This window comes from Martes martes (genome assembly GCF_963455335.1).
Source record: "Martes martes genome assembly, chromosome: 4".
In the NCBI taxonomy this organism is placed as follows: Eukaryota; Metazoa; Chordata; class Mammalia; order Carnivora; family Mustelidae; genus Martes; species Martes martes.
In genome coordinates, this window is record NC_137891.1 from 39,659,703 (window position 1) to 39,673,576 (window position 13,874).

General features: G+C 45.7%; 1 protein-coding gene across 1 annotated transcript in view; it reads right to left on the reverse strand.

Moving 5' to 3' along the window:
• The window catches only part of SDC2 (syndecan 2), a 102,380-nt gene that overhangs the window by 7,647 nt on the left and 80,859 nt on the right, over positions 1 to 13,874 (reverse strand). The window contains exons 2-3 of the mRNA XM_080800444.1: positions 6,985 to 7,096; positions 832 to 965 (exon numbers count right to left, since the gene is read on the reverse strand). Of these exons, the coding sequence (XP_080656570.1) occupies positions 832 to 965; positions 6,985 to 7,096 (246 nt within the window). The remainder of the gene's footprint in view (positions 1 to 831; positions 966 to 6,984; positions 7,097 to 13,874) is intronic.

Genomic DNA, 13,874 nt, shown 5'->3' on the forward strand with positions numbered 1-13,874 from the left:
CCACTGAACCACCCAGGCACCCCTTCTTCAGACTTTCATTTGCATTTTCCAACTTCAATAGCTCACCCAGTAGTGAGTGGCCAACTAATTACAATACCATGATTATAAGGCCAAAATCACCTGTCTCATAGTTTTCACTAGCTAGTAATTTTGCTGTGTTCTAAACCCAAAGAGCTTATTTCTTAATAACTCAGCTCTCCAAAATGAATATACTGGGATGTAACCACAGGCATCATTATCACTGAAAGAGGGCAAAGTCTGTAGGCCACTGATCATAGGCCTAAGGGAGACCTTCAGGAATAATAAGACAGGTACCTGGAGTGTCCTTATTCCATAACCTATTTTAGCACACGTAAAAGTTCACAATGGTTTTAACTCAGAATAAATTCTTTATGAAATGAAAACAAATTTTCTTGGCTGAAGCCCATATAAACAGAAAACATTTTGCTTAACTGGGCTGTGAGATCCTTCTAGAAGGAACACCCTATAAAAGATACCCGCATATAAGCTAGGCATGGATGATAAAAGTAGTAGGTAGAAGGACCTCCGGAGCTAGGAAGAGACATGGAGGAACCTTAAATGCGTATTGCTCAGAGAAAGAAGCCAGTCTCAAAAGGCTACATGTTGTATGGTTCTAAAAACAACAACAAAGTAGTAGGTGGGTAAATGTCAAAACGATCATGGAGAGTAAGGAAGAGCCATTCACAGCAATATAATGGAAAGACCATGCGTCCTCACATCATTTTAAATGGGGCATCTCAAAAGGAATCTTCTGGGCAATTTTAAAAACCATTTACAAGAACCTGCTAACGCAATGCAAAACAAACACACCTTTGTCTGAGCAGGTATCTTGTTCTGTATCTTCAGTGTCGTGGTTTCCACTTTCGGAACAGCACTAGTGAACCCTATCTTTGGAAGCGGTCGGGATGTTGTCAGTTCTGGGCTCTCTACATCCTCATCAGCTCCTGGGAAAAAAAACAGGCAAAGGTGAGCTGAGCACAGGAATCCCAACACAGGTTTACTCTATGAGCAGCGGGTGCTGTGCGGGGTGGACGCGGACAGGGTCAGGTGCTTCCAAACCACCCACTCCCCAAGAATCCCACACTAACCTTCCCACAGCTTCCACTGTGACAAGGTTTCAGAGTGATCTGCGGGCAGCCTGGCATTTTTCTGTAATACCATCCCCAATGCTCTCAAGGAGCTCTTCTTTTACTTCCATGTTCAAATCTCTCCTGCCCACAAGATTTCTTCCTTTCCTATGCTGAAATATGCTGCATTTCTCATTTTCAAACACGACGTAACAACAAGAAAGGCAGACTCTCCCACGGCAGACCCTTTATTCTCTGAGGGGAATGGCTGCCCTCTCTCTCCCCTCTTTTATAGCCAGACTTTTCCAGTGGCATGGTGGGTCCTCACGAGCTCCCTTCCTCACCAGCAATCCACTCTGCTGGCCTCCCTCTAGTCAGATTTCCCATGTCATCATGCTATCGGTGACATTTGTCAATGAGGTCACCAATGTCCTCTGTGCTGCCATATCCAAAGCCGTTTTCCAGAGTGGTCCTCCTCTAACGGAACCCCCCTCGCACCACTGGACACTGGTCAATGATCATCTCCTTCTTCATATGCTCTTTGGGCTTCTAGAACTTTGACATCACAGTTTTCCCCTATACCTCTTGGACTACTCTTCTAAGTGTCCTCTGCAGGCTCATTCTCTTTTGACCTGGATGCAAGATATCAAGAATCCCTTAAGGTTCTGCCCTAGGCTGTTTCTTACTCTACTCTTTTCTCCCTCCCTCACACTCCTGGCTTCAATTACTATCTAAATACAAAGGAAACCGAAGTTTGTATCATTAGCTTAATTAACGCTCCTCTGAAATGGAGACCTACATATGCCACTGGCCTGCTTGACCATTCCCACTCAAAGGACTCAACATAGGGTCCACCTCTCGATGTTCAAAACAGAGCTCACAATCTCCTCTCCCCATCCCCCACCCCTATCCTCCCACAAACCTGGTTGTCGTCCTCTGTTACCTGGCGGTGGAGGGAACCCTCCAGTCTTATAAATCACAACCCTGACTTCTTCCTTACCACCACCTTGAACTGATCACCTCAGTTCGGATTTTACTTTAATAGGTCTTCATTCCACCACCTTTCCACAGTTCCAGAACCACCAGCCTGATCCACTCCACTGTCATCTGTCCACAAGCCACCGGACCTGCCTTCTTCCCAACAGCCCCCTCTCAGTCCACTGCCCACACACCAGCTGTGACCCCATCACCCTTCCGTTTAAAACCATTACAATGGCCCCCCCACTGCTCCTGAGATGAAAAGAAAATGCTTCAGCCCAGCCCTGCATGGTCCAGCCCTGCTTGGACCCAGTTGGGCATTGGAAAGTATGTGTGTTCCATCTACCATTTTTAACCCGAACTCTGTGTTTGACTTTCTAGCTTTCGTGAGCACGTGAGCATCACTTTCCCCTCTCGTCTGTTCCCTGATGGCCTGTCGGAAGCCGTCACCTGACCAACTCCTCATTCACCTCCAAACTTCAGCACAACGGTCATTCCCCATTTCACTCTCCCTTCCATATCATTGAGTCCTCTGTTAAATGGCTTTTTAGTACTACCTTTCTTAGCCAAAGTACATTTACCACAGATGTGTAATCGTGTCTTTATTTCTAGGCTACTGATTGAAGTCATCATCCCCCCCACCCCGCCCCCTGCAACTAGACTGGAAGGTCCCTAAGGCTTTGGCCTCTCTAGAGACTTTGTTTTGCTCTGGTTTGCTCTCTGAGTGCCTGACAGACTCCCCAGCACATACAGGCTCCAATCCAGCATTTGTTCAACGAGTGACTAACCACCAACTGCCACCTGGGCACTATTTTTTTTCTTTTGGCCTTTTGACCAAAAGAATAGCATCTGAGAATTTCTTACATTCAAATACAACATTCTTTTTAAGTGATCATTTGTCAAACGTGTAACAACTCAGATAAATTCAAAACTCTGTACCTCAAACTAACCCGCTTCCTCAGACAGGAACGAGTAACGAATACCTCCAAATTCCTCACAGAATCTGGCAATGTAATAAGCATTGCAGAAGAGGTAACGTGCTAGAAAGAGGGCAAGAGCTGTGACTGTGTTGCTTTTATTTCTGTTTAAAGTCACATTTTAAAAATATTCTATCAACTATCTCCTTCAACTTGAGCACATACACTTATCCTCAGACAGAGAAGAAATAGTTAGGGTATATTTGAAATAAACACAGGATTTGGCATTAAAAACAAGTCCAGTACTGGTTCCGACATATTTAGCTGTGTGACCTTGGGCGAGGAATGTTGGAGTCTTAGTGTCTTCAGGTGTAAAATGGGGATAACTCACTCTTAGATGTCTGCATGTGACAGATATCAGAAAGCACTGTACACATAAAACAGCAGTATGTAAATACATCATTAACAATGACGGCTCCAGAAACACACTGCTCTTTTCTATTGGCCCCCCGATTTTCTATCAAAGTCTTACACATAATACGCTTGATTTGTTCCTGCAATGAATCATTTCCTTACAAAAGATTTTTGCCAATGCCAAATGAAAAATTTTCCATTAAGGGCTTTCAAGACGCCCTTTGTTCACAACAGTTACAAATACAAATCACCAAAGTAGGAGGCTCTGTTGTGAGAGAGAAGAAATTTTTGTAAGGTCGACAATTCCCTCAAGCTAGCCTTCTTCCATCAGAGACAGAGGAGCGATCTGCCTTGGCTAGTTCTTCTACTGTATTTATCATCTTTATTCAAATAGAGGCCCCCCTGCCCAAACCAGAGACCTGGGAGCCCCCGGGATCATATCTCCATCATCCCTGACTTGCAAGCTCTCCTTGTTCCCCCTGGCCTGAGACATCCCACCCCGGAGTCCATTTCCACCTGGGAAATTGCTGCTGACGCCAACTTGTCCAGAATCAACATCATCCATTACATCCATTACAAGACCATCTGCTTCCTAGCCTTCAACACATCATGGCTTTGGTCTCCTCTCCTGTTTTATGTGTCCTTGTAAGTTTAGGACCAATTCCTTTACTGACAGCTTAGTTGGGCATTGGAAAGTATGTGTGTTCCATCCACCATTTTAAACGAGAACTCTATGTTTGACTCAAATTTTTGTTGTACGACACTCTCCATATTATGTCACTCAGGACATGGTGGTACAATTATTTTTTCTCATTTCTGCATTTCTCTCAGTCTCTTGGTTCCTTGAAGACAGGGACCAAAGTCCTTCTCATCCCTATGATGGGAATGAGATGGGAAGTCTGGCATACAGTGAGTGGCTGGAGTGTTCATATTCACTAATGCCCATTCTTGAGTCCACCAATATCATGGCCCCTCTCCTCACCTGGGAAGTACCCTCTAGGCCTCTGGCCATCTTCCTCTGATCCATTTGCTTTCCCATTAGATAGCTAAGATAGGAGTGAGGACAGAGGGCACACTAGCCAAAACCCCGAGGAATCCTAGTTTCCAGCTGGGACTGGGCATCAGCTAGACAGGGTGCCCTAATTCTAGAGTAACTTATTATGACATACGAGGCAGGTCAACAAAGGAGGGAAAAGGAACTCTCGAGTCTGACTCCCCAGCCCTTAGCCCAGCTCCATTAGTCTCCGATAGTGTGATCTGAGGCAAGTTACTCAATCTCTCCGTGTCTTGGGCTTTCCCACGTGAAGACTGAAGAGGGTAACAATCTGTCCTTATAGAGATGTTGGAAGTATAGCAACAGACACAGTACAGGCTTTACGAATTCTAGTTACAACTAGAACTACTACCTTTAAGCTGTAAATCAGTATACCTTTAAGCAGTGCCAGGGGGTCTCCAAAGTCTAGAATGATGCACTTCTTTGCTGCAATGCTCTGCCCAGAGCTGGAGCCAAGGCAAAAGCAATGTGGATCTCAGCGAAGGCTTAGCTCTATCTGTTTAGTGTATTCTCGATTTCAAATGACCCACTCCAAACTCCTTTCACCTGCACGGGTGGCAGAGAAGCCGGACGATGTACCTGCTTTCTTTCTATTAAACTTCCAGGACAATCCTGGCAGAAGTCAGGAAAATGACTTGGACAACGTCTGCGGATCTAACAACTCTTGGATTCTAAGATCTACGAAATGGGGGAAAAAAGGGGGTCCATATTTATTATCTCTTGGGACATGTTGAAGATAGTTACAAAGCACTTTTGAGGTGCTAAAGGAAAAAAAAAGGTGCCAAGAGTGAAAGATATTAATAGCGTTGTGGGCTATGGAGAACAACTCTTTCCACACTCATTCTGCATGTGTGGTATATATCACTTCCCCAAGAATATCTAGGGCTATTTTTACATTCAAATTGCACCGTAAGCTCACTGTTACTAGGTCAGCCACTACCTCTCTCGTCTTTTTCAGACTTGCTGGTTTCCAACTTAAAACACTCACTTCTATACAGGTAGACCTCAACAATTGATTTTAGTCTGCTCTGGGCCATCCTGAAGCCCAGGCCAGTCTGATTTCGGACATCTACGTTCAGCATAACTTTTACCATCTGTTGAATCTACAGTGAAAACCAAGCAAGAAAGGTCCTGGATAAGACTTTCCTAGCATACTCCTGACCTCAAATTTCTGACTTGATTATTCACTGAATATATGCACAAGATTTTCTTCCTTTCCACCTATTTGGGGAGGGGGTGCAGGGCTGGCATTCCTGGTACAGGTGACATATTTCACGTGTGGTAGATTGCAGAAATGCCAGAATCCTTTACTCCCCCCACCTTGTGTCCATATCCTCTGTAACATGAGTTTGTACATCCTTTCATTAAGACTTAAGAGTCTGGGGGGCACCTGGGCGGCCTCAGTTGCCTTCGGCTCAGATCATCATCCCAGGGTCCTCTGATTGAGGCCTGCATCAGGCTCCCAGCCTGCTTTCCCTCTCCCATGCCCGCTGCTTGTGTTCCCTCTCCCTGTCTCTCTCTTCCATCAAATGGATAAATAAAATCTTAAAAAAGACTTGGAGTCTGGGCTGCCTGTGACTTGCTCTTGACTAATAAAATGTTGTAGGGTTGCTGTGCCAATTCTAAGCCTAGCGTGCAAGAGGCTTTGCACACTTCCATGTGCTCTCTTATGATCTCTGCATCCTCCCTTCAACAAATGGCTGGCCCGCTGGAGGAGGAAGAGACTGGGCAGACCAAAGCCAAGTCCGCCCCAGAGCTGGGACAGAGCGCAACCAACATCAGTAAAGCTGCAAACGCAGCCTACAGATGACCATGTACATGCAAAAGGGTCCAGTTAGCCCAGCCTAGATTGCCATCCTGCAGAATAATGAGCTAATGAACGGCTGTTGCTTTTAGCCACTACATTTTGGGGTGTTTTGTCATCCAGCATTACTGAGGTCATAGGTTACAGATATACCAGGGGACCGAGGATATCACTGTATCCTCATTTTGCTGGGCTGATACATTCTCCCTCCTCCTCTTGAGTAAGCCGGCACAACTCTTTTTGGTTCCATGAATACTCTGGAACACTGGGTTGGTGGCTTCAAGAAACTCATGTCTGAGGGATTTCTTTAAGGGTGGCTTTCCACTTTTATCGCTCTGAAAGCCTTCGTAATAAAGTTAAAACTAATGTTAACAAAATAAGGACTACCTGCCAAGCACCAAACTCTAAGAGCTCAAGAGGTGTTAACCCCTTTGAGCCTCGCAACAACCTAGGTGACAGAGACTATCACTACTTTCCATTGTTAAGAAGGCAGAAACGGAGACTCAGCCAAGTCCAACACAGTCCCGAGACCTCACAGCTTCAGTGACGGACAGCTAGAATACTAGAATACGCATCCAGGCATTCTGGCTCCCAAGGTGTGTCCTTACCCACTGTGCATCCTGCCTGTCTCCTTGAAATAAGCCCCAGTAGTGCGTGTGTGCATGCGCACGTGCACGCGCACACGCCAGCATGAAGAACGGAGGTGCTCCTGGCAGGAGCCGGCCTTACCTGAGCCTGATGCAGAAGCATAGTCGTCGTCATCAATAGGATACACTCCCGAAGCGTCTTCGATGGAGCTGTTGTCGAGGTACATGTCTTTATCAGAGGTCAGCTCTGCTCTCTGAGAAAAGAACGAGAGGGATTCAGGATTCAAGCTTACCGTTCAGGTTTATGCCACGGTGACTACCCCCCCTCTCCTCCAGCCCTCTGAACCCACATTTCCGGCCCCTCCACTTCCTGAGGATATCCTGATAGCGCAGACCAAGTCACCGGCTGACCACAGGCAAACGTCTCGCCCCCAAGGGAAGCTTCCATAGCCTAATCCAGGAGAAGGAAACAGCTCAGAGACCTAAGGACCTATCAGGGACTTATTTCATTATATTCCACTAAACCTGTCTGAGTTTCAGTGGTCCCAGTGCTACTTATAAGCCAGCTCAGGCATTCTCTCTGTCACAAAGTCATTGTGGGGCTCCCTTGCTGGAGAACTACCAAACACCCAGATTATTTAAGACTTTCTTGGGGATGAATACAACGGTATTACCCACACTCAGGCCAAATCACCCAGGGAGCCATCAAGGCCCACCAAACGTCTGCAAGCCCTGGCCAAGCTCAGGGCTTTGTCACTGTGGCCAAGAGCTCCCCAGGTGTCCCGGCAGCCCGGACCGTGCAGACGCCAGGCAGGCAGGGCACCCTGTAGGCAGCAGTCCCCAGGGGGCTCCTCTGACAAGAGCCAAAGCCCTCCCGGAGCCCATGTCTAGGGTTCACTGGCTTAGCAGAGCCTTAATGACAAATGCAGAAAAAGCCACACGAGCACATTCTTTTTATATTACTGGCACTTGGAACCAGCAAATCACACACTTCATATGGAGAGGGATCATTCTCGAAGTAGGCCAGCTTCATAGCTTCTTAGCTCTTCAGTAAGCGTTTTTGTATTAAAATTCAACCTCATCCTGGCCAGAAGAGTAACTCACATGAATGGAAGGCAGAATAGACATATCACTTTTTTTTTAATGATTTTATTTATTTATTTGACAGAGAGAGATCACAAATAGGCAGAAAGGCAGGCAGAGAGGCAGGCAGAGAGAGAAGGGGAAGCAGGCTCCCTGCCGAGCAGAGAGCCTGATGCGGGGCTTGATCCCAGGACCCTGGGATCACAACCTGAGCCGAAGGCAGAGGCTTAAACCACTGAGCCACCCAGGCGCCCCTCATTTTTTTTTTTAAACTGGTTTTAGTAAATTGGTATTTTCCCCACCACTATCTCAGGAAAACCTAGAAACAGACAGTCAGATTCTAAACATTTGTGTTCAAAAACAGGCAACACTCATTATTGCCCTATTTTTAAATATTAAACTGAATGTTTGCTCCTAAGACAAATTATACAAAGTCTCCCTTACTACGTTGGCTCTCATTAGATTTCCTCTTAAAATAAAACTCTCTGTTCCAGCAGTCGCCGTGACTGGAACCTTCCTAGGAGGACAGACAAGTCCAGCTCTCCCCAGCAGCACTCCTTTATTCTCTCGGGTTTCAGCAGCTGCTTCGAGAAGCGAAGCCGTGTAAACCTGAGCCCGTGTTCTCCACAGGGCCTCGGTGCCAACCGGCGGAAAAGCACGGAAGCTTCCTTTGTGTGAGCTTACCACACCAGCATGTTGAGCACAGAGACTCTTAGGGCCGGTTCTCCAGTGGGCTGGCTGGCAGGCATCGAGGGACCACCCTGAGCCAAGAGCCTGGTGGCAGTTTTCTGCTAGAATGGTCAGAGCTGACCTCTGCGATCGGAGGCCATCCTGCATCACACTAGTTTCCAAGGCTATCGTCACCCTTCCAGACAGTAATTCCCAAAGCTCGTGAACCACATTAGGATGGTTCTGCAGCTCAATAGTAAACTTAACCGACCCCTCACCGACGTCCCCCCTCCGCTCTGAGGGCGAGGACTGTACCTCCCCTCTAACCCACCCCCGCTCCCCGCAATCACAGTACCTAGTGTGTATATATAGTAGGTGCTCAGTAAATGCTGTTTGGGCTGTTGGGGCTCGCGCTGGAATGCAGTATCAGTCCTGCTTATGTTAAACTCTGTCCCGTGACGGTCATCTGGGGGACCGTCTCATTCTTGCTCTCAAATCCTGCCTAGGAAATGGGCTCTGACATCCCCAGTCCCTGGAGGTCCTGTAGTTGTACACTGCGATTTTGGACTTTATACACATGAACAGTTTGAGCCCTAAACACCTACTGATATTTCTCATTGTCTCATGTGTATTTTCTCTTGCCCCTCAGCTGGGTACAACTTGCTGAAGGCCGGTCTTCAATGACCTAGAGTGCTCCCTGCCTCTCTCAAAGTGCATGGGTACTCAATAAATATTTGTCAACTGACTGAGATTGCCTAAAACAAACAGGCCTTTGACTCGGGTTTCAGAGTCAACACATGGCAGGGGACATCCAGGATCCCTACATTTAAGATCTCTCCATTCTAAGCCTGGGAGATCCTCTGCCCCAAACCTCCCCTACGCATTGCATCGCATCATCTTAAATAACCTACAGTCTAAGACGTAAGTCAAAGTATCTTTTAACATATGGGAAACCTATTTGTCTTTTCTTAACATTGATTTCATTTTCCTCTTGGCTCTGTCCAAGACGTTGGAGGTGGTGTGGTAACATGAAGATATTTAATCCCTACCGGTAAACTGAATTTCTTTTCATTAGGTGAGTTAGTTGTCGGTTCTGACACATCTATCACAACAGACAGGCAGAGAGGCCAAACATGTCTCCCAGGGAGTTCTGGCCACCACAAAGTCCAACCACACTGGGTAGGCCTGACAAGCAACGGACTTCCGCAGGACAACCCTCTGATGAAGCTTCCCGGCCTGAGCAGCTACAGGACTTGGGCAGGAAGCGCGGGTGTGTGGGGAAACGCTGGCTTGCCCTCAGTCACTCGGGGTCTACAGGACTTCAGCATGGTTGCGGAGCGGACAGGACGTTTCATGGGTTCGAGGGCGACTAGAGGTACCTGGTTCCTCCATCCTCCAGTGTCATGCAAATAATTGTTACATCAAACCCACAGTTGTCTCCTGCTCTGACGTCAGGGGCACCCAGCACAGAGGAGGAATTACCAAAATCCTTCCACAGAGTCTAATATCGTAACAAGCTGGGCCCTTTTCACCCTGTAGCAGACAATGCTCAAAGAATACCTCCACTGTCTTTCCTTTAAATAAAAAAAAAGACCTTTCCAAATATGACAAATGCCTTTGGTGGGGGTTCCACACTCCAGGCTGAATTTCTGCACTCGCCATGCCTGGAGAGAGAAATGGATTATGCACAAATGCTCCCCTGGGGCAAGATATGCAGCTCTCGAAAGCCATGGAAAGGGGTGACTCAAGACTCCTGCTTTTACACCTAGCCAAGTGTGGCCTGCCTCGCTAAGCAGAAAACCCCAGGACACACTCTGAGCACCCTCTTGCTCAATGAGACAGAGCCACTGGATTGAGGGAACGGGGAGAACATTCACACAGGCACAGCCCAGCACTCCAGAGGAGCAGGCCAACTACAGGATTTCATAACGTTGTTTAATTTGGGACCGACCCTTTCTGTGAGGCTGTGCCAATACTGTTAGCTAACAGGGCTGAGTACGAGCTGGAAGAAAAATAGAGCTGGTTTTTCAGACCTTTTCCCCCTTGGCTGATGCAAGATGTGAATCCAGGAGAGCAGAGGGAAGTTGTGGAAAGCTAGTAGGTGTAGCGAGGAGGAAAATCTCCTGTAAACCAAGGTAGAGGCAGACGCTTCACGCCACCTTCAGCCATAGGACCTGGAAAGCACTAAACTGCCTCCGAGGAGGCGGCAGTTCTTCCCAGAGAACGCACCACTGCCTCAGTCTGGTATCCCACAATGCCTCAAGGTAGGCAAGATACATACCTGCTTCTACCCTAACTGCTCCCCTCTTTCTCCAGCCCCCAAACTGCAGCAACCACACCATGCTGGGCCTGGACCGTGAATTCCCAAGGCCTCCTTACTTGGCCACTGGCTAAGTCTTTATGTTTGAATCCATTTCTGCAGGGGGACCATGCTTCTTAAATGCCACCATATCACCTCAGCTAAAAACCTACTGTTGGTTCTTTGTCACCTATAGGATGGAATTAAAAGTCCTCAGCTTTGAAAGAAGTGCTTTCACGTGAGGGTCTCACCGGCACTTCTGATGTCAGCTGCTGCCACTTCCTCTACCCAAACCCCAGCCTCCACGACAAACTCAAGAGACCTGTTCACACTGATTTCCTTTATGTAAGACCTCTGCATGGAAATAAACTCCTTTCAGGATGGGAAATTGAGGAAAGCCAATGATGACCTAGGCTTTACATACTTGAGGATGATGAAAACCAGTATTTTAAGAGAATGATTTAGCCCAAACTTGTATGGTATCTGTAATATAAATGAAGAGAGGAACGTTAATTCAATATAACAGCATAAAAGACCCATGCACCGATCTTGGCTTTAGTGCCATCACCAACCTGTCTGTCTATGAGACAGCAACTGTACAAACCTACGTAGTCCATAGATAAAGTCTACCTCGGACAAATACTGTTTCAAACTGCCAGTGTGGAAATCAGTTATTTAGGAATCTGAGGTCTTCCTTGAAAGATACACTGCCTTATCTACTAGATGAATGTCCTCTGACTGCCTTAAATTAGTGCAAGCGATAAACAGTGGTCAAGATAATTAAAGCTCAAAGCAGCAGGTGTTAAATTCACTCTACGCTTTCAACTTAGGTTAATAACAAAGTCAGAAAGTAGAAAATCTAACTATTTATGGACACCAGACATCCCTGCAACTGACCTTCAGAAAATCAGCCTTTGGATATAAAAATAAAATATTCATGTGGCCTAATATTACATTCTGGACCACATCACAGAAGACAAACAACTACATGATGTTCTTAGTTTTAGGATAAAGGCACATCTAGTCCTGATTTAGACTCCAATGTATATTAGTTTTTATGGTGATTACAAAGTGTCAAACTGGCTATAATTTTAGCTTATCTTTCCAGAGATGACTTAGTAAACTATCTTGTTACTAGCTAACATACACTACAAATAAATAATAATTACCTAAAATTTCCAGCCATATAGTCATTCAGAGATGACACATGTGTCCTTCAGATGAACTTGACAATTCTGGCTTAGGTAAAGCCCAAAGGAACATTAATCTTAAAGCTTGACTAGACATTATAGCCATCAAGATCACCTGTTTATTTCAAGAGTGAAGAAACAGAGCAAAATAGTTTAAAATCATCCTGTCAAGTTGGTGCTCAAACTTGAGCCCAAGCCTCTGGACACTTAATTCTGGGCTCTTTCTGTTACAATGTAATTCCCCAGAACATGAAGATATCAGAGCCATTCAGCCTGGGGTTCCAAAGGATTAGCTGTAGCTAACTGTTAAGTGTTTATTATGTGCCAGGCATTTTGTGCTAAGTGTTTTATAAGCACTGGCACATTTAGTCATCTCAGCAATCTCCAACGCCGACCAAGGAACTGAGGCTTGCCCAAAAAACATACGGATCAGAAGTGGGGAGCAGAATTCATATCGAAGTCTGAACTTCAAAATGTATGCTCATTGAGAGTGCTGGCCACGCTGTGACCACTTTCCTGCCTGCTGTTCCTGTGATTCACACCTAATCATCATAAAGGTCCCGAGAAGAACTGCAATAGAGTCACACTGACCTGCTGGATCCAGCACTTACAAACTCTGGCCATGGAAATTCTCCCTCCAGGATACCTACTTAACATCTTTCAGAATTAGCATTCTTGGCATCCTAGATAGGAAAAAAATTCTACGTTAAGAGTTAGAGTTCTAGCTTAAAAGTTCCTTCTCTGCCTCATGTCCGGTAAGTTCCCCATATGAAGGATGCCTGGAGTCATGAGCATCAACGGCCAGTCCTTTCAGTAATACCTTCCTCTCTACCAAGTATCCCATCCAAACCAAAGAGGTAACAGAAGAAAAGAGCCCTATGTTTATTGTTGGAAAAAGATACTGTTGTCCTTGAATAGGTGACCTTTGCTGGTTATGTAAGCTTATAAGCAAATACTGTTGTATTTACAAGCACGTATTTTAAGGGTTTGTTTACAGCCAACTCCCTGGTACTTTATCACAATCCCAGGCTTACTCTAACATCCTGTATAAAATACATACAAAAGCCAAGGTCAAAGGTGAGGTCACACATGAAAGAAAATTTATAAATTCTTTACTTAAGAAAGCTAAAGTGTTTTACTTTGTCTTTTTTAAAGATTTGAGAGAGAGAGAGTGGGCACCTGCTTGCGTGCACAAGTCGGGAGAGGGGCAAAAAGGGAGAGGGAGAGAATCAGACCCCCCGCTGAGTGGGGAGCCCAATGCGCGGCCTACTTCTCAGGACCCTGAGATCATAACCTGATCTGATATCAAGAGTGGGATGCTTAACTGAGCCACCCAGGCACCCCTAAAGTCTTTTAAGAAACACTTTAGGGTCCCTCCCATAAAGTGGGGAATGGATTTACAGGCATGCCTCAGAAATATGGCAGGTTTGGTTTAAGTGGCAACAGCAGTATATTCAAAAAAAAAAAACAATCTACGTAACTTAATTATAAAATATTGCTAAAAAATGCTAATCATCATGCAAGCTTTCAGTGAGTTGTGATCACTGATCACTGTAACAAGTATAATAATGAAAAGTATGAAAGACTCCAAGAATTACCAAAATGTGAAAGGAACACAAAGTGAGCAAACGCTGTTGGAAAAAATGGCACTGACAAACTTGCTTGATGCAGGGTTGCTGCAAACCTTCAATTTGTTAAAAAACAAACAAACAAGAACCAAAACACAATACCTGCAAAAAACAAAATGAAACAAGGTATGCCTCTAAATTATCTATTTGCACATATTGGGAA